Below are 27,062 nucleotides of genomic sequence, written 5' to 3' on the forward strand. Positions count from 1 at the left end.
CTATCTGTTCAGGTGGTGCTGGTGAAAAGCGGAGAGGTCAGAGTTCAAAAACACTAATTGGAACATTGCTTCTGTAAAAATGTTTTAAGAATGAAATTATTACCAGGAGCAAAATAATTTGCAGACGTTTTCCTCCTTTTTTTAATTTTTTTTTATAGGAAAATATTGTTCTTTTAGTCTGGCACAAGAAGTTTATCTGGATGTACACACATTTGCTCTTAATTTCTCTGCAGCATGTCTGTGCTCTCTGTCACATCATACCCTGGCTTCCAGCTTCTGAAGCTCCTTTTTTCCTCCTTTCAGAGCCACCTGCTCGGCCTCATCCAGGCGCTGCTGCAGGTCTTTCACTGTGGCCTCCAGGTTCTTCTTCATCCTCTCCAAGTGAGCGCTGGTGTCCTGCTCCTTCTTCACCTCCTCAGCCATCACGGCAGCCTGTATGCAAATGTGAAACTTTAATCCAGCCTCAAAGTCCAGCAGCTCTTATTCAACCTTTCCAGCTCAACCATGAGATCCTCGACCTCCGCCTGCAGCCTCTGCTTGGTCTTCTCCAGCGATGCACACTTGACATTCGCTGCCTCTGTCATCTCCTCCGACTCCTGCAGCCTCTGGACCAGCTTCTTCCTTTGAACCAAAGATAAATTGCATTAAAGCAGAAGCAGCCCATCCGCGCTGACCTGAAATACACACCGTGCAGTTCTCACTTTGCCTCCTCGAGCTCATCGGTGCGCTGGATGGCATCTGTCTCGTATTTGGTTCTCCACTGAGCCACGTCACTGTTCACCTTGGACAGGAAGCGCTGCAGTTCAGCTTTGGCCTCTTGCTCCTCTTCGCACTGCTCTCTTAACAGCTCGCAGTCATGACGAGATGACTGCAAACTGTGAGCCAAAGAGTTTTTAGTCTGGAAAGTGTAAAAACATACACAACAAAACTGCTTCAGAGAGATGCACTAACACATTTTGACAGGCTGTGAATGCAGCTGCGAATCACGCTGAAGTTACGCCCGCAGGCAAACATCTGTTACATTTAATATTTATGGAGTAACATTTGAATTCTTCTGAGGTCTGATTTTGGTTTCCTGACTCTACCTGCTGAATGTTCACCAGCTAATCTCTAACACTGAGCAGGTAGGGAGGCTTTGAGGTTTCTCTATGGAAACAGCCCTGAGAGAGAAAAAGAAACAGACAAATGAGGAGATGAAACTGGCTGCAAAGCTCCATCAAGCTGAACTGAGATTCAGGTGATAATTCTTTGCATGTTCATTTTCTTTTGCATTAGTTTTTAATGTTTTGTTTGTCTGTTTGTTGTTGCAAAATATATTAAACATTTACTTTGAAAGTGCTGTGGAGTTTTTAACTGGTAGTTTTTTCTGGCTTTGCATGTTGTGTGTGTGAATGCGAACACTCCCAATACCACTAAACAGTTGAGGGGCAAAGATGCAATCTATGGTGCAACAATAACTGGAAAAAAAAGGAAAAACAATCGAGAATAGATACAAAAGAAACTGCAGCCATTATTTGTGAGGACCAGTTATGAAGCCTATATTAATTTTTTGAAGATGAATGGATCTGACTGAGAACCTCAAGGACTCTGCGCGTTTATGAAGCATCCATCCATCCATCCTCTTTTCAGGGTCACAGGGGGCAGGAGACTATCCCAGCTGTCATGGGGAGAGAGGCAGGGTACACCCTGTACAGTCTGTCGCAGGGCTAACACAGAGAGACAGACAACCACTCATTGCCATATGGACAATTTAGAATCACCAATTAATTGCATACCTTTGGACTGTGGGAGGAAACCGGAGAAAACCCACACAAACACAGGACAAACATGCAAACTCCACATGGAAAGGCCCGGGAAGATGGTGGATTCGAACCCAAGTCCTTCTTCCTGTGAGGCAACAGTTATAACCACCATGCTGTGTCATGTCAATCAAAAGTTAGGCCTGTTTTAAAGCAAACACTGCTTTATTATCTATTTTACTCTAAATAGAACCATTTAGGGTGAGGAGTGCGGCCATTCAGGAGGGGCTCAGAGTAGAGCCGCTGCTCATCGAGAGGAGCCAGTTGAGGTGGCTCGGGCATCTGACTAGGATGCCTCCTGGGCACTTCTTGGGCGAGGTGTTCCGGGCATGTCCTACCAGGAGGAGACCCCGGGGCAGACACAGGACAAGCTGGAGAGATTATATCTCTCAGCTGGCCTGGGAACGCCTTGGAGTCCCTCTGGATGAGCTGGTGGAGGTGGCTGGGGAGAGGGAGGTCTGGGCTTCTCTGCTTAGGCTGCCCTCACGACCCGGCCCCAGATAAGTGGAAGAAAATGAATGGATTGATGGATGGATAGAACCATAATTTACTAAACATACATAGTCTCATTAATAAAAAGGTTTTAACTGATGGCACAGGTCATCAGAGCCAAGGGCTGTTAGTCCATAGAACGATTCATATTCTTTGCACATTCAGAATATACAGGAAAGGCTCCAACAAAACCTTTTTTCTTTTAACTGATTCATTAAAATTGCCAATTACAATTCTCTTCTTCTTTTAGCTGCTCTCTTACTTGCAAGGGGACACATATTAGATTTGTCCTTCCTGATGCAACACCTACAGGGATTTGTGTCTCCTCCCAGTCTTGATTCAGCAACGTTTCACATGTTGAATGAACATGTTAAACACTACACTATGGAGCTGGCGCCAATCACAGCTTTGTATACTGAAAACAGAATGTTTGAGCTGTAAGATATCATAAAATAGTGATACATCTATGTTATAATCATCTAAAGTTGAGGGTGTTGTCTTCAAGGTACTTCAAGTCTTTTCCAGCAGCCGCTCTATAATGTGCATCAGTTACTCAGCCTTATATTTTCACAGGCTGGGCAAGAGGGTAGTTGCCATTTGTGTCCTCCTTCAAGTGAACTAATGAACTGAGTATTAGTATCATCGAGTAACTCCACGGATCATGTTTAAGCTGTTTCCTCCACCTGTTATCGGGACATGGCTCAGAAGGAATCAGTAAAGGAACTGCAGTCGTGCACTGTAGCTCACGATTAGCCGACATGCATCAAACTTGGTGTCAGAGCCGAGTTTATTAGATTCTTGTCACATGGTTTTTCTGCAATAAACTAAATGATTCCTGAACTCTTGCAGCCAGTAGGCTCCAAATTGGCTAGTCTGTAACTTAGCCCACGGGGGGGCAACAGCCAAAATTTTAGGACTTGGGGTGTAGCCGGGATATCCAGAATAAGGGATGACAGATATCTGTGGCCAAAACATCCTGTTCAGTCAGCCAGTCATTGTTTGCTAATTCAGACAGTTAGAAAAAAAAGCTAAATTGTCATGGCTGATGGTTTTGAGATTGAATTTCTCATATCCATATTTTTATTGAATGAACCCCCTTGTCTTTGTCCTGGAAGTGCTCCCAAGCGAGTGGTTAACCAAAGAAAAATTGTATCTGCTTGGAATTGGGTGGCAAAGAAAATGATTACTGTATGCTGGTACAAACCCTCTCCCCCCCACTGTAAATCAATGGAAAGAGAGATTGGTGAAAGTTTATAATATGGAGAAAATAACAGCAAAGCTAAACTTAACCACTGATTTATTTAAGAAAAGGTGGAATCCACTGATAACATACTTAGAACTGACATAACGCGTAAAATTACGCAAATGTGTATATATGCTTATGTATATCGGTGTATAGGTGTTTGTAGATAGGCACATATGTGCATATATGTGCATAGGTGTATGTATATGTGTATATAAATATATAGATATATGTATGTAGGTGTAATTTGTTCCCTTTCAATCCCTCCAAGATGTAAAGGAAAAATCTTTTTTTGCTAAGATCACCGCACGCCAAGATGTTCTCAGTGTTCAAATTCAGTTTTGTTTTGTTTTATTTTGTTGTACTGAAAAAGATGTGACTTGGAAATGTAAACAGAACATTCTATTTAAACAATAAAATACACTATTGTTCAAAAAGGAATTTCTCATATCCATTCACAGAGATCAGTGAGCATCCTAAATTTCCTCTCAGGCTTTATTGTGTCTTTCAGACCTTCATTTCCTCGTCCAAAAGTCTCTTCATCTCTTCGATTTTCTGACAGGCCACAGTCTTCCCTCTGTTCACCTGGGACAGAATGGACTCTTTTTCTTCCAGCAGACGGCTAAGTTCACCTATTCAGGACAAAAAGAACAAAAACTCACGAATCTGTCCATCGAAAATGTCATTTTTATTCTTTAAATAAAATTAAACACCTACCATTTCGTGTTTGCAGATGAGCGCTCAGGGTAGCGTAATCACTAAGAGAGCTCTGGGCTTCGTCTGCTTTGGTCTTGTATTCATTCATTTGATCCTCAAGGCTCCCGCACTGTTTCTCCACAGCAGCCTGAAATATTAAGCTTTGGTTATTATGGACTGTTGAAAACAACATTTTAAGACATATTCCTCTCTGTCTCTGATGCTTACCTTGCTTTTCAGAACGCTCTCCATGCTTCTTGCCATGTCATCGATTTCCATCTTCAACTCACTCTTGTCTTTCTCCAGTTTCTGCTTGACTCTTTGAAGGTTTTCCATCTGATCGCTGAGTTCGGCGATGCTGTCCGCCTGCTTCTTGCGTAAAGTTGCAGCGATGGATTCGTGTTGCAGGGTGGACTCTTCCAGCTCATGGCGCAGCCTCTGAATCTCAGCCTCGCGCTTCTTGCTGAGCTCAGCCTGAGCGGCGGTGGCTCCTCCGGCCTCCTCCAGCCTCTCGGTGATCTCCTCCAGCTCTCTGGACAGGTCAGACCTCTGCTTCTCCACTTTGGCTCGAGCTGCGCGCTCAGCTTCGATTTCTTCCTCCAATTCTTCAGCGCGAGCCTCCAACATTAATGTATGAAACTGGCATTATCATACAGAACATCAAGTGCTAGATACTTTGATACTGTTAGAACTATGTCATAAATAATATACCTGAAACTCTTTGATCTTCTTTTGAAGCTGAGTGCTAAGGGCCTGCTCATCATCAATTTTGCTCTGCAGGCTGCTGATTTCAAAGTCCTTTCTGAGAAGAGAATAATTTCAGATTCAGATCATATTTAATGCTATTTATATGAGCAAAATTTCCTTGCTATAGACCACAGACTGTGATGGATACAGCCACGTGACAGCATCCACTGGTGCCAGTGTTCATTTTCACCATCTTGGTGTTTTAAAACCAGACTTGATAAGTGTGGAATGGAGCTGACTGAGAACCCAAGGGACCCTGCACACGCATACAGCAGTGACCCGTCAATCACAAGGTGGGCCCACCCTAAAGAATACCCTATTTTATCATTATGTTTGAGTTTAAAGGGGCAGTGGCGGTTTCTGATATGGGCGACATGGGCAGCCGCCCAGGGCGGCATTTCATCTAGGGCGGCATGACCGCCCCCCTCCCCCCAACGCATTGCGATCGCCGCAGCAACGCCTACCGCACTGCTCCACTTGTGGGATAATGGGCGCCCTCTGCTTGCTGTGTATTGCATGTAGCTTTCTGCCATGGACAGACAGGTTGTAACAGAAGAAAAAGGGCAGGCGGGGGATTCTCTCTCTGTCTCGCTGTCACTGCTTCACTCGATCGTCACACACACAGCGCTGCCCCGCCCCCTTCTCCTCTCAGCCTGGGGTGCGAGTCGAGTGAAGCAGTGATGGCGTGAGAGTGAGACTGTCAGCCGGGTTCATTCATTCATGCCTGTACAGTTTGGGCCTGGTTACAGCCAACAGTAACCGCTGAATTATAAATAAAGGCGACTTTTGCTGGCAGTCTCTCGCCAAACCTTTCATCCTCACGGACACTGCCATATCAAGATTAACGCGAAGTGTATGTCCTAATATTGAAAAGTTTTGCGAGATCTCGCAAAAGTAACTCAGGATCTCGCAAAACTTTTGCGAGATATGCAAAACTGACTCTTTTTTTTTTTTTTTTCCTCCCATGTTCCACAGAATGAATCTGTGTGTCTAATAAAATTAGATGCACACAACTGATAGAACACAAAGCCCATTTCATTTATAATACTGTAAATATGGTCATTAAATCACAGCATTTGTGTGAACCCGAATCCTGATAAAAAAAATAACACAAATACGAATCTAGACAGTTTGGACAAATGTTGGTGGATGGCGCAGTGTTGCCAGATTGGGCAGCTTGTGAACACATTGGGGTGGAATATTATATAGATATTTCTATATAATTATAAAATTATATAGATATATAATTTTACAATAAAAACTTCCTAAAAACCTACCAAATATGGTGAAAAGCAGCCAAAATTTTAACAAGTTACCCAAAGCTTGTATATTTAAATATATATCACACCTGGTGCTATTAACATGAGTTTCAGTGGAGGTTTTGTTGTGTTGGGCTGGCAACTGTCAGTCAGATCTGACAACCCTGGGGATGGGCGGTGGTGGTGGCGAATTGTGGCAGATGGAAAGGAAAAGGTCAAAGCCATCAGGTGCACAGTTTAGGAAAAAGAGAAAAGAAGAAGAGGAGAAACAAGCAAAGATAAAGGTAAGCAGAAGCTGTGTAATATTTCAGTTTCTTCCATGTTTTTTCAAATAAAAATTTAAAAGAAATTCTGAGTGTGCCTGTGATGGTGGGGGGACCTTCTGTTAAAGCCTGTCTGTCAGACCATGGCAGAAAGCTACATACACCACACAGCAGTCGCTCATTACCCCCCCAAGTGTAGTAGTGCGGCGATCGCTATTGTGTGTGTGTGTGTGTGTGTGTGTGTGGGGGGGGGGGGGGGGGGGGGGGGGGGGGGGGCGCGGCGGGGATGCTCGCCCAGGGCGCCAAACAGGCTAGGACCGCCACTGTAAAGGGGGCTAAATAAACATCGTGTTTTATGCTGAACATTTTATTCAGGATTTCTCAACTCACTTCTTCAGTCTTTCCTCCGCCTGCTGCCTCTCATTCTCCAGATCCATGATGGCTTCCTGGGACAGCTTCAGATCTCCCTCCAGTTTCCTTCTGGATCTATCCAAGTCGGCACGCAGCTTCTTCTCCTGCTCCACCAGGCCCTCCAACTGCAGGAGATGTCTACATCAATCACTAAGTCTGCAGAAAGTCAAGGTGTCATCTTCAGTTTAAGAAGCGTTCGGCCTTTTCATACTTACATCATCAACCTGCTGCTCCAACTTAATCTTTGTCTTCATCAGAGAATTTACTTTGTCCTCCTCGGCCTGGAGGTCATCTAAAGTCTGCTGGTGCACCTCCTGCAAAGCTTTCATCTCCTTTGAGGACTTTAACAGGTTTTCTTCAAGAGTGGCTAACTCCTCTACCAAATTCTTCACCTAAGGAGAGAAACATTTATTTTCAAGTTTGTTTGGTAAAAACTAAAAGCTTTAACATCTTTAACGTGAGAAATCATCACCTTATTTTCTGCTGTATATTTCTCCTTCTCCACTTTGACAATGGTAAGTTCCAGGTCATCGATGTCCCGTTTGAGCTCCGAGCATTCGTCCTCCAGCTTCCTCTTCTTGGCGGTGATTTCGGCATTCATCTCCTCCTCTTCCTCCAACCTCTCGGAGAATTCTTTGGCTTTGGCCTCCAGGTGGATCTTGCTCTTTATCAACCCTTCACACCTCTCCGCTGCATCGCACAGGTTCTCCCGCTCCTGAAAAACCGGGATGCAATGTTTGTTACAGTCCAGGATAACTGTGAAATATCACAATCATGTAACAAGCAGAGCAAAAAATATTTTAGACTTAGACTTCTTCAAAGTAGCAGCGGTTTGATAATGCTTCATTATCTCAGCCAGCTTCATTCCTACATATAATAAGCATACTAAGGTTTAGGTGGGCTGACTGTGGAGGCAGGTGATAGAATGCAGTAGTTCATGGGTGGCTCTGTGGATGAGCGGGTGACCACGCGTGCCACGTGCTTATGGTGCGGGCGGCCCAGGTTTGCGTCTGACCTGTGGCCCTTTCCTGTGTGTCTTCCCCTAGATCTCTCTCCCCACTTTCCTCTCTCTCTTCACTGTGAACTATCTAAAAAAAAAAAAAAGGCCCCAAAAAGAATGCAGTACTTCATCACCTGCTTCTTGGTCAAACAGGGTCTGGAGTCATGTTGGACCATTGTTCCCCCAAAAATGATGGTCCCTTCAAGTTCAAACTAGATGGGATGACTTGTTGCTGTATGATGTTGTGGTAGCTATGCTGTTCAAGTATTGTCTCTGACTACACTACAAATATGAATATATTATGAACAAATCTCCAACAGTGTCCCCAGAAAGACTCCAAATGCCATCAGAGCTCCTCCTCAGTCCTCAATTCAATTTTACTTATATATCACAACAAACAGTCGCCTCAAGACGCTTTATATTCTAAGGTAAAGACCCTACAATAATTACAGAGGAAACCCAACAGTCAAAACGACCCCCTATGAGTAAACACTTGGCGACAGTGGGAAAGAAAAACTAATTTTTAACATGAAGAAACCTCCAGCAGAACCAGGCTCAGGGAGGGGCAGTCATCTGCTGAGAGGGGGCTGAGGGGAGAGAGACAGGACAAAAGACACACTGTGGAAGAGAGACAGAGATTAATAATAACTATTAATTAAATGCAGAGTGGGGTATAAACCGGGTAAAAAGAGGTGAATGAAAAGAAACACTCAGTTCATCATGGGATTCCCCCAGCAGCCTAGGCCTATAGTTCAGGGTCACCTGAACCATCCTGATTATTCAAGACCTTGTATATGAGAAGAAGGATTTTAAATTGTCTTCTAGATTTAACAGGGAGCCAATGAAAAGAAGCCAATATGGGAGAAATCTGCTCTCTCTTTCTAGTCCCTGTCAGTGCTCTAGCTGCAGCATTTTGGATCAGCTGAAGGCTTTTCAGGGAGCTTTTAGGACAGCCTGATAATAATGGATTACAAATTCCTCACCTCTTTGTGGCTGTAAACAGATAATTTGAACTTGAGGTGAAATTTTTGGAGGTAACACCTCTATTTGGTTACTTCTCAGCATTTTGGTGAAGCCTTTCAGAGCACAGTGATCTGTCTTCTGTTTGGCAGCTTCCATTTTGCCTCTATGAAGGGCCTCAAAGATGCAGAAGCCTCTCATTTCCTCATCTCTATCTCTATGCAGTGAAACAATAAACCTTAGAATGGGACTGTTACATTCTGTAGTTTAATAATAAGATAAGAAATATTTTATTTATCCCAGAAGTTGCAAAAATCACTGTGTTAAAATGGGAACAAGAATGGAATAAATACAATATCACAAAAAAATAGCTCAAAATAGACTAAAGATACTCAGTTAAGGAGCTTTTAGCTAAAAAGATTTCTGGTATGAGGTGGTAAACATTTCCTCTTCCTGTATCAGCGGAGCTGAAACACATGTTAGAGGAAGCTGCTTGTGCAGAGATGGTCATTATCCAATAATAATCCACAGCCACAGTGATTTAGAGTGAACTGGATTCAAACAGCGATGATGAATTCCCTCAGTTTCTGCAGTAACGTGTTGGAGCTTTACACCATTTTTCAATCAGATCTTGTGCAGTTACTCCGCGTTTCTTCTGACTGTTCAGATTAGCGTCCTGTCCAGGTAATCTTTGCTCCTTCCTGCTCTCATTATTTCTAGACAGGTCTCAATCCTGTTTTACTAATATTTTCATAAATGAGCTCATCAAACCAAAGTCCAGATTCCCACTGCTCTCATGTCCACTAACTGTGTTTCTGGCTCCCAGCAGCTCTTTTTCTTGCAGTTCTCTCATAGCTTCTTCCGACAGCTGCTTGAACTTGAGGAAGCACTGAAATGGGCTCTAATTTCAGAGGATGGTGACACCAATGACCTAACTCTCTGCAGCAGAGTGAACTTGTGGTCTTCCTTTCCTCGGGCCTGTTTCATCACAGCATATGCAGATGCTCTCACAAACACTTAGACTCTTGTGTATTCGCTGACCTTCATGTTTGAAAGAAACGATTGACCGTCGTGTTCTTTACTTGACCTGTTCTTGCCATAATAAGGATTACTGCAGTAGTAGACGTGGACTTTTTTCTGTGCACTAACACTGGAAACCTTTGACCCGTATCTTAATATATCTGTTATAGTCATTGTTTGCTTTGAGTGGAAAGGCCCTGTCTGCTCTGTTCTTATTTTTACTTTCTTTTCCTCCAGTTTCCCCACAATGATCAATAATACTGCTTTTTATCTCACCTCATTATTGATCATCTTTCCTTTTAATCGGATCTTAAGTCAGACAGAACAAAATCAATACAAACAGACCCACTCTGTCCCACTCTGGGCTGAGTGTTTACATACTGCGTGGATTTGAAGGTAAAGGTCGTTTTTCTCCTGGATGAGCACAACCATCTTCTCCTCCAGCTCCTTCCTCCTGGCCTCCGACTTTGCCAACTCCTCTTTGAGTCGAGCGAACTCCTCTTTCATGGTCTGCATCTCCTTCTCAGCCTCTGCACTTCGTAGCAGAGGTTTTATCTTGAAGAAGAGCTTCATCCAAGGCCAGTTCTTCACATTCATGAATGAACGAATGTTGTACTGGATGATAAAAACGGCCTCTCTGCAGAGTGAAAAAGCAAACCATTGAAGACTTTGTTACAGATTGATGTTTATTTATGTTTTCCGCTCTACGTTTCTCCATCTTTCCCATAAATTTCATGTCCAGTACATCCATCCATCCATTCTCTTCCGCCTATCCTTTTCAGGGTCACGGGGGCTGGAGCCTATCCCAGCTGTCATAGGGCGAGAGGAGAGGTACACCCTGGGCAGGTGGTCAGCCTGTCGCAGGGCTAACACAGACAACCATTCACACTCACACCTATGGTACACCTAAGTGCATGTCTTTGGAGTGTGAGAGGAAACCGGAGTACCTGGAGAAAACCCATGCAAACACGGGGAGAACATGCAAACTCCAAGGTGGAGTCGAACCCAGACCTTTTTGCTGTCAGGCAACCACACCACCACCATGCTGCCCCATTCAGAAAATGTGTCAGAAACCTTTTATTCATCATCTCCTTCAACCTCAGCCTGGTGACGTAGCCTCTGGACACAGCCTGGATTCGAGTCATCAGCACAGCTAGGCGCTCATCTCGCATCTCCTCCAGAAGACCCAAAAGGCCAGCTTTAAAAAACACCTGCATGTTGACGGAGAGAAGCTCAGTTTCATATCCCACTGAGGTCAATAGGGAAACATTTCTAATTATTTTAGAATGAAATATTAAAATGAGTGGTCTGTGCAGAAATTTATCTGTTTCTAGCATGAAAATGTCCATGAAGAGAATTGAAAACGGTCTTTATAGGAAAAGAAAAACAAACCTTTGTGTATCCAAATCTATACTGGGTGTGGTCCATGTCGATGGAGGACAACAGTTTCTCTGAGGCCTTTTTGCTGTCAATAAACTGCCCCTCAGGGATCGCACTGGCATTCAGAATCCTGTATCTGTCACACACATGAGGAGGTTTAATCTCAAACTCAGGTAAATTCCTCAACCAAATTCAGTGGGATATGTTACCTTTGCCTAAAATCTCCATACAGAATCCTGCTGGGAAATCCCTTCCTGCAGATCCGAATACCTTCCAGCACGCCGTTACATCGCAGCTGGTGAAGGACCAGATGGTGGTGCATGATTCCTGTAATAGATACAGGTAACTTTTCTCCACAGGTTAACTTCAGGTAAAAGTTTCTTCTTTATTTGCTGTCTAGTCCGTATTGTTTTACCTGGTGTCTTGGTCTCATTTGGGATGATGCATCTGACAAAGTGTGGATGTGTTGACCTCAGGTTGGCCATTAGTTTGTTCAGGTTCTCCTGCAGCAGATAAACACATCATGTTCTCAGTCAGATGGACTGATGATACCCTTCTAATGTCTATACCACAGAATACATATTAACAATAGATGTCACCAACTGGTTTTTGGACTCACTATTCTGAAGCCTTGGCTTTAGTATTGGTGCAAGAAATGGCCATATTTACATGAGATGATGGCATGCTAAGGTAAAAGCTAAAGCTAGTAAGCTTGGTTAGCAGCATGTTTCTATAGACTATATGGGTCCAGTGCATGTACACAGATGCTAACTAGCGCTAAATTGCTAAAAGTCACTAAAACTGGAAGACAGAGTTCTTGGCTGTAAAAGTAACCACACATCAAGCCACATTATTTGACAAATAATTGTAACTTTTTGTCCAAAAATCTATTTTATGTCTCAAACATGAGTAGATAATTAGCCTTATTTTTCCAGAGCTCTGGATATCATTAAAATCAGAACATGGAATTTATTTCTGGGAATTTGGGAAACTGGTATAACTTCTGGACAGGTGAAGTCAGGCAGAAGTCTCTGTGGATTATGATAATCATAGATGACACAGTGATCTGTAGGGAGAGTAGGAAAGAAAGCCTGGAGAGGTGGAGGTATGCTCTGGAGAGAAGTGGAATCAAAGTCAGTAGAGGCAAAACAGAATACATGTGTGTGAATGAGAGGGAGACGTGTAACAGAAATGCTGCAAGGAGCAGAGGTGGTGAAGGTCGATGAGTTTAAATACCTGGGGTCAACCATCCAAAGCAATCGACAGAGCACAAGAGAGGTGAAGAAGAGAGTGCAGACAGGGTGGAGTGGGTGGAGACGAGTATCAGGGGTGATTCATGACAGAGGGAGAGCAGCAAAGGTGAAAGGGAAGGTTTACAAGATGGTGGTGAGACCTGCTGTTATGTGTGGTTTAGAGACGGTGGCACTGACAGACAGGAGGCTGAGCTGGAGGGGCAGAGCTGAAGATGGTAAAATCTTCATTGGGAGTGACCAGGATGGTCAGGATTAGAAGATTAGTGGATATTCTGGACAAAGGTTGTTGGATATGGAGCTGCCAGGCAGGAGGAAGACCACAGAGAAGAGTTGAGGATGTAGTGGTGGAGGACATGCAGAAGGCTGGCATTTATTCCAGAAAAGTAGAGAAAACAAGATGATGAACTCTTAGTGAGCTCTTAGACTTGTAGTCCATCACAAATATCAATGAGTTGTTTCATTTTAATCAATTTTTGATGGACAAAGATGAAACTCAAAGCTTAAAATTCTGAAATGATACATAATTTATGTAGAACAAAAAGAATTCCTGTCCCGTCTCATAAAGACACTGTAGAGTCATCAAAGTGGAAACTCGTTTGGTCACTGTTCTTTGTCATCATACAGAAAAAATATCTTTTTTGTAATGAAAAATAAAGGCTTTACAGATTCATTTAATAACTGAACATATTGTTTCTTACCCTAAAAAGTGCAGAAACTGTCTGGAAGGACGATCCTTTTTTCTTATAATTTTTCTTGCTTCCATCAGCGGCAGCTAAAAAAAAAGAGATGAATTTGTGAAACATCAAAGCAAAAAATCATAATCTAACTTCTCCGATCTGCATTTGATGTCCGTCATAAAGAGAGGACGTACCGTCAGCAGATGCATATGTGGCGAAGAGCTGACAGAGCAGTTTAAGGGAAGCTTTTTGGTAAAGCTGCACCACGGTGTCATTCAGTGGGTCCTTGTTTTTTTCCAGCCAGCCGCTGATGTTGTAGTCGACGGTCCCGGCGTAGTGCATGAGGGAGAAGTGGGCCTCTGTCTTTCCTTTGGATGGTTTGGGCTTCTGAAAGATGCTGTTCTTCCCCAAGTGCTGGTCGTACAGCTTGTTTTTGAAGGAGCCGTCTGTCGCCTTTGGGAACATGCACTCCTCTTCCAGAATAGAAAAAATACCCATCGGCTGAGGGGCGGAAAGCTGATTAGAGTTTTATTCCTGTCTTCTACTACTGATTTGAAGGTAATAAAAAAAGCAAACAAACCTTCTCGATGAGCTCAATGCAGGCTGCCAAGTCCATGCCAAAGTCAATGAACTCCCATGCAATCCCTTCCTTTTTGTATTCCTCCTGCTCCAGCACGAACATGTGGTGGTTGAAAAACTGTTGCAGCTTCTCGTTGGTAAAGTTGATGCACAGCTGCTCCAGGCTGTTTATCTGAATCAAACAGAAAGCTTTTACCCATCAAACAATCAGAGATGATCTTTAAAGTGATTTAATGGATCTTTCATGTCAGCAGGGATCCCGTTCACCTCAAAAATTTCAAACCCTGCGATATCCAGGACACCAATGAAGTGCTGTCTGGGAAGTTTGGTGTCGAGCTGCTGGTTGATCCTTGTGACCATCCAGAGGAACAGTTTCTCATACACGGCCTTCGACAGGGCGCCCACGGCATTGTTCACCTGAAAATTAGACAGCATTTTCACTTGGATTCTCACAGACGGGCTGTGGTTAATGGATGTTTTCAGCTGTAGAAACATCATGTACCTGCTGTGGAGTCTGACCTTTGGTGACATACTCATTCCCAACCTTCACTCGAGGGCAGCACAGAGCTTTCAGCAAATCAGCAGAGTTTAGACCCATCAGATAGGCAACTTTGTCTGCCACTGAGGGATAGATGAGACAGAGGGGAGGGTCAGTGGGAGGGTGCACCCTGCTTTTTAGCTGGAACAGGCTGTAGCCCCCCCAAAAACCTTAGGATAGACACATAATTTAAAAAAAGGGATGATCGATAACTCTGGTCAGCAAAATCTGTCATGTTAACACTGGAAAGAATCTTGAAATTTGAGGAAGTTAAAAACAATGAAAGCAAATTTTCAAAATAAAGGCTATTTCAGGTTCTTTGTGCTGCATTCAGCTGTCGCTCAGGTGGAACCTGCAGCCTTGTTCATCTGTTAGAGGTATGGCAGAGCCTCATGCTTCCAGCAGAACATTGCAAAGTATGCAAAACTGTAACAGTGAAAGAAATAAGTGGAAGTGACAGACATCAAAGACCTATTCTGAACAAAGGGGTCAAACTCAGGTGTCAAATCATGCCTATGCTGAAGCTTTCAAAGGAGGAACTGCACAGACCTCTAAAATACTTTGTGGAAACTGGAAGATGAGATTTTATACCGAACAAAACAATTGTAACATCCCTTTCTATGTCTCATATATTTTTTTTAGTATATTTAGCTAAAATGCCGGCCAGAGCCTTGAGTGACTCAGGTTTTTGTGTTTCATTATTCGATGGAGCAGCCGAGTCGTGCTCATCAGCGCAGACTGACTGAATGATTACGTGTCGGCAGTCTGTGTTTATAAATTAGATGGTGATTAATTGCAAACCCTCAACACTCTGTTGTTTGAGACTGACTGCAGTCAGTTTACTTGGACTGAGACAGGTTGCATCACAGCAGGCAACCTGTGCAATCTCCTTGCAACCAGAAGTGGTCGCCCAGAGGTTGAGGATGAGGGTGCTGCACGCTCAGCCTCTTGGACACCAGTTGGTCACCACAAGTTTTTTCAACTGGTCCTAGACAGCAAAAAACATTTAATGCAATAACTAGCCAATAACTGCTTTTTCCTGGTTGCATGGAGACTGCTGTCCTACTGTTACTGCACTGTGACTGAGGTGTAAAGTAGAGGCCAGAACAAAATTCAATACAGAACTGAAATTTTGAGCTGAATCTGAGCCAATCGTCTTTGGAATGACCTGCTTTTTTTCTTCTCGATGCTTCTCAGCTTTACCTTAAATGGATCACTGGCACCAGTGTTTGGCTTTATGTATCTATTTACCTTCTAAGTATTCTGTTCTTAACAGATGAAAACAGTTTTTAAATGTGGTAAAAAAATTACATTTATTATTACTATACTGTAACTATGACATTGTCAGGTTTTGAACAAACTGGTGGAGTCCGTGAGATGGTCTCAGCTTTTCACTCAGTCCTTTAAGCTGGTGTCTTTTCAGTGAAATTCTTTCTGTGTTGGTCTCAGACATTCAGACTCTACATTACTTTAAATCTAAGCTGGAAGAAGCATTGCCTCAGACGTCTCACCCTCAGTGCCGTCGGGCTCTGCCTGCTCCTCCCGCTGCTTCTGCTTGAACCTCATGTTCCCGTTGTGCATGACGCCACCCGTCAGCTTGTAGATGCCGACCTTTTCCTCTGTGCTGAACCCCAGGATGTCAATGGCTCTCTGAAGAATGGACACAGACATGGAAACATTGTGCATGATATGTTGGTGCTGTGCATTAATTTATTGTCCAAATTATTAATGATAATGTCAAATATGCATTTGTTCTGCAGGGGTAAATTTATGCATAATTATTTACACATTTAACATAATTTATATATTAAGAATCAACAAAAATCGGGTATTTGAGGTCTGAGTCTCGTCTGATGTTGTAATTTTCCTTATCAAAATTGAATCAGTAAAAAATACTGTAATTAAATGCATGACTTAAGCCAATATTCTGCATTTCTGCAGATATTCTGCACTTACATCTGTGGCCATGAGCTCCTCTGCATCATTGATGCTCAGCACAGTGATTTCCCCTTGGCTGATAAAAGGGTAATCATAAGGATTGGTGGTTATCAGCAGCATCTCTGAAATGAACCATAGAAAGATAGCTGATAGCTCTGCGCGGGACCAGATGCTACGGAAACTGTGTCATCACCATTTAGAGCTCATTGATTGGTATATTCACCGATTAAATCGGGCTTCCTGTTTGACAAGATCTGATAGAAGATGTGATAACTCCTCTCTGCCAGCAGCTGGAAAGTCACTCTGGATTTCTCCAAAAGGTCTGGCAGTAAGTAGAAATAAAGCACAAATGACTTGGAATGAGAGTAGAGTATTAATCATTCATAAGTATATTTATATAAATCAAGTGAACATTCATGGCCACCTACCTTACTCTCTGCCAGAAATTCTGCCATGATATAGCTTAATTTTTGATAACACCTTCACTAACTGACCTCAGGTGTAAAACCACATATTAATTATATTAATATTAACTATTATCAGGCAATGTAGGAAGTGCCTTGATCCTGCATTCCTTCTAATGGCCACCAGGGGGCTGCTTTCATAAACAAGTCAGATTATGCAGAAGTCTGTGAGGGAAAAATGATCACTCGATTTATGACTTCAATAAATACTTTCCTGGTGAGTTTATGACATCAGCCACTAGTTTGAAGTCATGTTTAAAACTGCACGATGTTTATTTTGTAACATTGATAAAGCAGGCTCTGCTTTAGCACACAGCTTTCTAGAGGATACGTTTAGCATTAAGGCATCAAAATGTTAGTAAAAATCTAATAAAGCTAATAAGTCGGTCCATTTCACCATCAACACTCCGCAGCCTTCATACACTTCATATGCTGCTTATTAATTAAAATTATAAAATTATAATTTGTCAAACTATAACTGAAAATGAAATTAAAGTATTTAAACTATTAAAGTATTATAATGATTAAAGATTTAGGAAAGTTGGAATTGATTATTTTCCAGGCAACTTATGAACGGGATGAAGAGGACATTTGCACCTCGTGTCACCTCTCTCCTGCACTGGCACCCTCCTGGCAAACTGCTTACTTCCTGGGCAAACTGTGTGGATAGCAGAGATCCCTGTGAATACTTGCCTGTCATATCTCAGCATCATCTAGCCTCGGCTACTCCATGAGTGTGATGTCACTCTGGTTACGTCCATTTGTTGTATAAAGTCAGTGGTCAGACTTCATGGCAGAAAAGCTGCAGTTATTGTAACTAATAAAATGGGCACTTACAAGTTTCAATATCAGCTGATGCCAACTTCCCCTTTGTTCCAAAGTGGATCCGGATGAATTTTCCCTGGAAAGTTTTCACATATAAGGACAGGGGAAATCTTTGAGTATTTTTGGTAGTTCTTGGATGTCCCTGGTAATAAAGCTCTAAGCTCAATAAAACAGATCAACTCACAAATCGAGACGAGTTGTCATTCCTCACGGTCTTGGCATTCCCAAAAGCTTCCAGCAAAGGGTTGGCCTGGATGATTTGATCCTCCAGCGTCCCCTGCGGCAAAATAAAAAGAGACTGTCCATGCCAGTTAAGTTAAAAGAATATTTCAGTTTGCCTTTCATCTTGAGATAATTAGAAGAAGAGTTAAGTGGACCGAACCTGCACTTTACTGTCAAGCTGTTCCTTCTTGCTCGAGTCTCCTAGTGATGTAATTGTTGCAAAGTACTGGATTACTCGCTTTGTGTTGACTGTTTTCCCAGCACCAGATTCTCCACTGATAAAAATATAAAATGAAATGAATGATGGGAAATAAAATAAAGACAAATAAATACAATACGCTAATAAAGGCATACTTACGTGATCAGGATAGACTGGTTCTCTCGATCTAAAGGAAGGAAAGAAACGGTGATATCTGAGTAGAGCTAGGGTGTGTGTGTGTGTGTGTGTGTGTGTGCGCGCACCTTAGTCTAATTTTAAAAATATCTTGTTTCTATTTATTTATTTCACAGTGTGGAACTCTTGAAATCTCAGAGGGAATTTTTTTTTTATTATCTGAAACAAGTAATGTACCTTGATAGTATAATTAAGAAGACTCATGTGTCTGTAACAACTCGGGATGCACAGCGCTGCCACATACTTAGTGATTCTGATTCTTAAGTCCTGATATGGACCGGGTAATGTGTTAGGAATGAAAGACTGACACATTGTTTGATGGAAATGAAAATGATCAAAGATCAAAGTGAAAAATGATGCAGCAAGCTGAACATTTGGACAAAATTTCATTGCAGTAACTCAAAATGTTACTCAGTAGATTGTGTGGCCCCCAGGTGCTTGTATGCCTGCCTGACAATGTCGGGGCTCCTAATGAGATGATGAATGGTATCCTGGGGGATCTCCTCCCAGATCTGGACCAGGGCATCACTGAGCTCCTGGACAGTCTGAAGTGCAGCCTGGCAGCATCGTATGAACCTAAACATAATGTCCGCGAGGTGTTCTGTTGGATTTAGGTCAGGCAAACGTGGGTACCCGTCAGTGATATCAATCCCTTCATCCTGCATACTCTCGCCACACGCGGCCGGGCATTGTCGTGCACCAGGAGGAATCCAGGACTCACTGCACCAGCACCTGGTCTGACAGTGGTTCCATGCACTAGCGGAACAAATCAGAGCCGGGCAACTCCTGGATCAAACCATGAAACTCTCCCTGCTGCTGCTTTCTTATGAGTTGGATGAACCCAGAATCTGTTTCTTCCTTCTCTTCCATCACAACCTCATTACATCATCGTTTGATGTCGACTTCCTTTCTTTCACAGTGCGTTTTATGAGGGCGATTTATTCTCAAAAACGCAGCGCGTCTGGTGTGTATATAGGTTACACGACAAGTTCACATCCGAAAGATTCGGAATTTCATGTCGTTTTTACGCAATGCATCCAGTGTGAAACGGCATTTAGAGTGAAAATAAAGCCAGTCATGCAGTCCAACATCTTATTCAATATTTTACACCTACCACATCACTAAAGTCAGTCGGTCTTGTAAAGTTTTGAGCAACCATGACTCAGTCCTGACTGTGGCAACCTTTAAAACCCCCGTGTAAAACATGAATGATGGGTGATGTATAGTGGGTTGTATACTGTGCACATTGAGCCATGCATATTGCGATATAATCAAGACAGAGCCCTCCTTCTCCACCTCGCCTTGGACATGACAGAGGCCTGGCTACCTGAAATCTTATTCTCCTCTCCTCTCTCCCATCCGGGCCCCTTCTAGCCCCGGGCCGGGGGCGTGCCGCCCTCCCAGCCCCTCCAGAAGCTCCGCCCCTGGTTCCACGAATTTCATCCTTATACCTGATGGCAGTCAGGACTCCGTTGCCTACACTGTAGAGGTCTGTGTGTCCCTACGGCAAATGCAAGTTGGGCTGTACGCTGCCAGACAGTGAGCACAGGGCCCACCAGAGGAGACTGAAGTCTGTTTCTGATTGTTTGGTCAGAAACCTGCTGGAGGTCATTTTGTAGCTCTGGCAGTGCTCATCTTGTTCCTCCTCGCACAAAGGAGCAGACGCAGTCCTAAGACTGTGCTGGGAGACACAAATGGCACGTACTGATGTGCCATTCTGGAAGAGTTGGACCTCTCTAGGGGTCAGTCTCGTGCTACCAGTAGTAACACTGGCCCCGGCCAAATGCAAAACTTGTGAAAAAACGAGGAGGGAAAAAAATGTGAGTGACCTCCAGCTGTAAACCTATTCCTGTTTTGGGGGGTTGTCTCATTGTTGCCCCTCTAGTGCGCCTGTTGGTAATTTCATAAACACCAAAGCAGCTGAAACTGATTAAAACCCCCTCTGCTGCTTAACTGACCAGATTAATATCCCAGAAGTTTAATTGACATGATGCTAAACTTTGATTAAAAAATGTTTCTGTATTTTTTTTTAAAGTGTATTTTATTCCAAGGAGCCAGATTTTTTAAAGTGGTCTTGAGCAATAGTTCTCCAGGCTTTTCTTTGGACATTGGCTGCGTTTTCCCTCATTTTCCATCCAGTTTTTATACCTACTTTTTTGTATGTTTGCTAAGCCAATGTATTACCAGCAGCCTATTACACAAACACATAGTTTATTTCCATTTCTTTAGTTGGATCTATGAAAAATGCCAAAGATGTTACATATACATATTATATATATATATATATATATATATATATATATATATATATATATATATATATATATATATATATATATATATACATTTTTTTTTTCTTAACCAAAAACCTGACGTATCTTGGCATAGTGTGCAAAGAATTTGAGAAAACTGAACAAGTGGAGCACCAAAGAAGAAGTGTCAGGCCTAAATAAAATGTCCACAGCTGTTGACCAGTATCTGCAAGTCATGACCTTAAGAAATAGGCCAGCAAAGACCTGACAGGACCTGAGAGATGCATCTGGACCTTCAGCTGATCCAGGTACTGTTCAGTGAAGCCTCATCAGAGATGGTCTCAGTGGCTGTCAAGAAGCCATTCCTGCAGTGTCACCTCAGAAGGTCATGAGGTGCATGAGATGAAATTCTTGTTGTTCTTACACATGAACATCATTTGCTTCACATGCTTACGGTCTGCATGAAGGGCTGTATAACAGAGCCTGATTCCTGCTGCTGTAGGTTTATGTTTGAGGGCAGCAAGAATGAAACTAAAACTGAAGCGTGTGAATTTCTGTGTGCACGAGTTAATTAGGTTGTTCTACAATTTAATTATCTTGTGTTCAACATAAATAACTTGTTGTCACAGTATAATTAACTTGCACACTGCTGATAATTAAATTGTTCTATCAAGTTGTTTATCTTATGTGCAAAACATAAAAAAACAGCTTACACCACCTTTGACCTCATTGGTACTATTATTTTTTCACAATAATAATATAATAAATAAATAAGTAGATAAATAAAAATTATTTTATGCTCATGTCAATGAAAAGCTACATTTACATTTTGGATTCAATCTCCTCATTTTTTAATGTATTTATTGGACAAAAGTTTCCAGCATTTTTTTTATAGTTTCCTCACAGTTTACTTTTATGTTTAATTGTGTCAAACTGCTATTATGTGCACCGAGTTTCATCAAGCACGATCACAGTCGTGTATTATTATAATTTATAAAAATAATTTCCCAAAGTCAGAAAAAATCACGTTAACAGAACCTGCTTTGTTCTTTTTTATGCATTTCTGTCGAGCTGAATGAGTGTCCGATATTTATATACGCCTGAAAACAATTTAACATGGTTTAGTGGGAATGTTTTATTTGCATATTGCAAATATAGGAAATTTCCTCACTGCTTTTAAAGTAGTTATGCTTTTAATTATCCATAATTATGCTCAGTAAAAGTACACAAACACAACTGAACCAAGCTACTCATGCCAACAGCAGATGTTACTTTGTGCCCAGACCTGTGAGCATGTACTGGTAAGCGTTGTCAGAGATGGAGAAGATGTGTGGGGGGGCCTCCTGACGTTTCTTTCCTCTGTAGCCGGCCACCACCTCTGGGTTGTAGACCGGCAGCCACTTGTAAGGGTTCAAGGTCACGCAGAAGAGCCCAGAATAGGTCTGAGTTAACGAGAGGAGGAAAGAAATCAGGATGCAGGACACAAACTATCCGTACTGACTGATATTAAAGATATAAAGTTGTCCTTACGTAAATCATCCAGGCAGCATAGCGTTCCTTGAGGTTAAAAAGCACGGCTGGTTCGTGGAGATGCGTCAGCAGAGCCATGTCCTCTATCTTGTCAAACTTAGGGGGGTTCATGGGCCGAATGTCATCCACATGCACTGTGACAACCTGAAGAGTGATTTCAAAAAGCATCCACTGTAATGAAGGACAGGTAAACGACAGAAAAGCTGATGTGAGATGATTGAAACATCACTCACCCTTCCACCATCAGTCTCCACAGTGACCTTCGTGTCATCCTGGCTCTTGATTTTTCCTTTGACGTACTCCTGCTTCGGGTCGGGCACAAAGACGGCAGTTTTGGCGTCAAATGGGACATTCTGGGCTGCAATCCTCTCCCGCTCGGATTTGCGGAGGTATGGGGCCGCCACCCCAAATATTTCCATGTCTGCATCACTCATTTTGTCGAGCTGTGCAATAAGGATGAAAAAAAAAAGTCTTTAAAAAACTCAAGACGGTGAAAAATGAAAAATTTGTTGCTTACCTGGGTCCAAAAATGTTTATGGCCTTAAAAATCACTGTACTGTGTGGACTGTTGTTAATCTTCCAACACTACCCCACAGACACCTGACCACACACCCTCACCAGACTTTGGCAGCTTTTATACGAGATGGTCAGGGATGCTGCTTCTCCTATATTTGGAGATCTGGCTCTTACGCTACCTTGGATAAGTCAAGTATGGCCATTTTGTATTTCAAACGGTCTATGTATAGCTGTATTGTATCACTTTTAAACAGTTTCTATTGTAATCCTTCAGCCTGTCCATTAAAAAGCAATGAATGGTATGGACAACAGCTTAGGGGGCTTACAGGCCCAGCGAGGCGGGCCTAATTTTGTGGGATCAGGGAAGATTAGGTCGTTTAGGGCATCGCTGAAACTCTGGAGAGCAGAGCCCATCACACACACGCACGCACATGGACACACACGCACGCACGCACATGGACACACACATGCAAGCACGCGACTGTGCTGGGAGCAGCTGGTGTTGGTGGACAACATTAGCACATCACAGACATTGTTTGCATTTAAGCACATTTATTTTTAAAAGCTGGTTTTGCTTCATATTCATTGCTGTATTAATCTTCTGCTGCCCCCCAATGTCAGTCTGACGTCTGCTGTTTGGTGTGTAAAACGTCTGCATGCCATTACACTTGCATTTCTCTGTGTGTTCTCATGTTAGTTTTTTGTAATTGAACACATCATGAATGTATTTAATATAACTTATGGGCTTATCTAGATTTTATAGATTTTTATTTATTGTGTTTTAACTTCAAGTAAAATAATATATCATAACCAGAACATTAAATGCAAGATTTCTGCACTTTTCTTTTCTTTTGGGAACGTCTGAAGACCTTAAAGGAAATGGCGTGGTGGCTGTATCATGTTTACTACTCTTACTTGGCATTCAAAGTACTTTTGTACTCCAAGTTGCATTTATACAAATATATATGTATTGTATGTATTATATATATAATATATACACTATTATATGAAGGCCACCCTTCATATAAGCTTGAAAGTCAATACTTGCATGACCACCAGTGTAGACTGAACTCTCTGAGTCTTCAGGAACAGTTCTCGAGGCTTCTTGAAGGACATTTTAGAGCTTTTCTTTGGCTGTTTGCTGCCTTTTGCTCCATTCTCTGTCAGGATGATCGACACCGGCAACGACTATTTTATTTATATACCACATTTCATCACACTCATTGTACCCAATGTGCTTAAGATAAAACCATATGTCGTAAAGCAGTGAAAATGTAAAATGGTTAACGTAAAAGTTAATGGAGGATTGCGGGGATCAGTGGTTTTAGTTCACAGAATCAGTGAGAATCCACCTCCTAGATAACACAGTTAACCATAAATCCATTTAAAATCCTTTGAGCAAGTTTCTATTATTGTGCCTCCATCAGCAAACATAATATAGTGCAGATATACATGTTTGAGTTTACAGGATGTAACTGCAACATTAAAGCAGGGCTTACTGGAAGCTCAGCTGACTGTTTAATCTTAGGATCCAGTGTTATTAAGAGACTCCCCCACATGAAAGTCAGAATATTTCACCTTCTTCTGCAGCAATTTTGAGATTTCTTTAATCGCCTCGTGTCATGGAAGTCATTAAATTTATATTTTGATACAATTTCAAGTTTTAGAAACTTGGTTCTTGATCTTAATTTAACTTAAAGATACAAATAACGGTCCTAAAAAAGTTCCTTCAAGTGTGAATTTTTTAAACTTCAAGCAAACTACACATTAAAGTTTATAGAACAGACGTTTGGCTAGTTTATTGAAACATTTAATTAACAACTGAGTCCTAATTTCAGACATTTTTTTTAAGTTGCTCTCTTTCTCTATATATTTGTGTATTTCATTTCTGGATCATGTCCTAAAATGCTGCGTGGCTGGCCGGATTTGGACCCAATGCAGGACTCAGGAGATGGAATTAATGATGAAGAATTTCCAAATTCCAAATTAATACAAACAAACTGTAACCAAGAACAGAACCCGGACATCTAAAACTAAGAAGGTCCAAGGACAGAGACAAAGAATCCGACCAGGAGACTCGCCTGTGATCGCCTGAGGCTGGCTCTGTGTCACTAAATGGAACGTGAGCCATGGAGCCGATACTGAATACAACATGAAAGTAATTTTGTAAATTATGGTCACTATAGTGCCATGAACCATAGCATGCCAATTGGCTAACAATGTGTCAATCAGAAGCCAATAGATGATCACGTATCATCCAGTTTCACAAAACCAAGATGGAGATGGCAAACACACTCAACTCAGACATCACCACAGGACTCCATGGTGCCAACCTCCATCTTTTACGTACAGTCTATGATATTTTTCAGTTTTAGACTCGATGTTTGAATACGCATTTTGTCTGAGAGTGCATCACAGTCAGTCTAATTGGCGCTGATTTAATAGCGTCCTAATATCACTTGAAGGTCTGGCAACAGATGTGATTATAATTGGTTTTGGGAAGACGTGTGGGCCTATCGGGCAAAGGGGACTTACGCCGACCCCTCTGTCATGTCTCAACATGGCAGCAAATGTGCATGTGGAAGTCTGACTGTGAAAAGGCGCAAACCACACGCATTAAAAAAAACAAGCTTTTTGTCAAGCTGATGCTCCGCTTTCTTGGACTAGGATTAAACCCTGATCCACAGATCTGTGTCATTTCTGAGCCAAAGCTGCCGCAACAAAGACAGAAGGCACTGAACTGCGTTTGGATCTACAGCACGATTGATCTGCGCACACTGAGCCAAATGTGCGAGGTGCTGATGGCGCCTGAAAGCCTCACAGATCATCGAGCCATCAATCCAAATGAAGTTTAGTTCACGCTTTCACTGCTATACAGCTTAAAAGCTATAATTGCTATAAATGTATTTATACCACACAGATCCAACCAGCTGACTAAAATACTACGCCCAGGCTATAAATACATTTCTATTAATCCAGAAATCAATTCGTCTCCCTGTGAGCGCTCCAGCCGGGAGGCCCCTCTCCTCCCGGAATGAGCGTGGTGTCTGGCCTCGGAGAGCCAAACGACTGCTGTGTTTGCTTTTCTAATCTGATTTATAAAGGAGGAACTACGACAGGTGCACAGGCGGAAAAGATATTAATAAATCATTATTACTGGTAATATTACACCCCCTCTTTGTCGTCCGCTGGACACGATTATATAATGGCTGAGGTTTTCCTCCAAAGGGAAGGATGAGAAATTCCAGTGGAAGCGATCCAGTGAACAGAGAGCTTTTTAATGATACAATCAGTCTGAATGCATTTACGTATTATGGGTGAGCTCAGTGTCCATGGACCAATTAGCTAAAAGAGTTTGGAATTAAATTTTCATCATCAGCAGATGATCAACAACAGAAAGGAATATTTCACAGATTGATGCAGATAACTATGATTTTAGTGCACAAATCCTCGACAAATTGGCAAAGACTCAAAACTCTGGAATGCCAAACCTAACTTTCAAAACATAAAAAGACAATCATACATAACAGTGATTGTAAAAGAAAAATTAAAAAGACCTCTTCATTCTTCCAGAAAGCTGGTCCAGATGAAGTGATCAGGTCTCTCTTATATTCCACCTGATATCCATCCTCTTTAGTGTTTGTGTTTTGGGGATTTATCATCAATAAATTATTTTATTTAAGCAAACTCCCTCCTTGTGGCATTCTTTGAGACAGTTTGTGACTACGTCACTAGTTACACCAAAGCAGACCACACTGTGCACTGCTGAGGCTGCACCTCTCCTACCAGCAGCAATCACTGCTTTGTGCTCTAAACGATCCTTATTTCCCAGCCTCTGGAAACAATCATCAAATAATAGATTACTTGAAAGATAGATGGCTTGATGCAGTCTAATCTAAAACATTCTGATATTTTATCTGTAGTGGAAAAATAGCTCCCACTAGTGGTGTTTATGAATTGCACTTGTCAGCCTGTGGAAACAGTTTCCATCCCTCCACAAATACCGACGGTTCAGTGGTCTGAGCCGCTGCATCCAGAGTGAAAGCTCAGGAGTTTGCCCTCCTCTGACTGCTTGCTGGAGTGTTTCCTTTCAGGTGCTCAGTTTAGTAGCTACTAATACTCATTTTCTCTACAGTGCAGAACAATACTGAAGGCTCCAAAGCTTTAAAACAACACACACAGGTACCTGTGCTTTGATACTAACCCTCATCGCTAATTCTGATTCACTCCTAAACCATCTCACCTGGGTTTAGGTCATGTGATTGTGGAGGCCAGGTGATCTGATGCAGCTCACAGTCCTCACAGAGCCCGGGGGTATTTTGGTTCACACCTCCATCTTAAAAAAAACGGATCCCACTAAGCTTGGATGGGATACCGCCGCAGGATGTTGTGGTAGCCATGATGATTAAATCTTGGCTCAAATTCTGCGTTGAGGTGAGCTCTGAACTGAGGTGCTGGTATTTGCTGTTTTGTAGAGGCTGATCTTCTGCTGCAGGAAGAACTTCTGGTCCTCTTTTCCTGGGGTGGTTCTTGGATGACTTTTACAGCTGCACAAGAAGAAACACCTGCTTATGCGCTTCCTGGGCAGTTATTTTAAAATTCCA

The 27,062-nt window shown here is 42.3% G+C and overlaps 1 protein-coding gene across 1 annotated transcript; it reads right to left on the bottom strand.

The window, feature by feature from the left end:
• Positions 1-27,062, bottom strand: LOC115784267 (myosin-3-like). Its single transcript, XM_030735429.1, has 32 exons — positions 26,702-27,062; positions 22,176-22,385; positions 21,943-22,086; positions 21,698-21,854; positions 18,125-18,152; positions 17,927-18,041; positions 17,729-17,821; positions 17,557-17,620; positions 16,479-16,577; positions 16,274-16,377; positions 15,829-15,967; positions 14,282-14,400; positions 14,047-14,196; positions 13,781-13,951; positions 13,395-13,701; positions 13,222-13,295; positions 11,686-11,773; positions 11,480-11,597; positions 11,283-11,406; positions 10,965-11,101; positions 10,272-10,527; positions 7,383-7,625; positions 7,126-7,302; positions 6,890-7,035; positions 4,942-5,032; positions 4,459-4,848; positions 4,252-4,378; positions 4,048-4,166; positions 702-898; positions 463-621; positions 262-388; positions 1-18 (listed from the first exon to the last, which is right to left on the bottom strand). Exons 2-32 carry the CDS (start codon positions 22,374-22,376, stop codon positions 1-3), a joined length of 4,482 nt encoding a protein of 1,493 aa, XP_030591289.1. The 5' UTR covers positions 22,377-22,385; positions 26,702-27,062.

The sequence above is a fragment of the Archocentrus centrarchus genome, chromosome 8, assembly GCF_007364275.1.
Source record: "Archocentrus centrarchus isolate MPI-CPG fArcCen1 chromosome 8, fArcCen1, whole genome shotgun sequence".
NCBI classification, from domain to species: domain Eukaryota; kingdom Metazoa; phylum Chordata; class Actinopteri; order Cichliformes; family Cichlidae; genus Archocentrus; species Archocentrus centrarchus.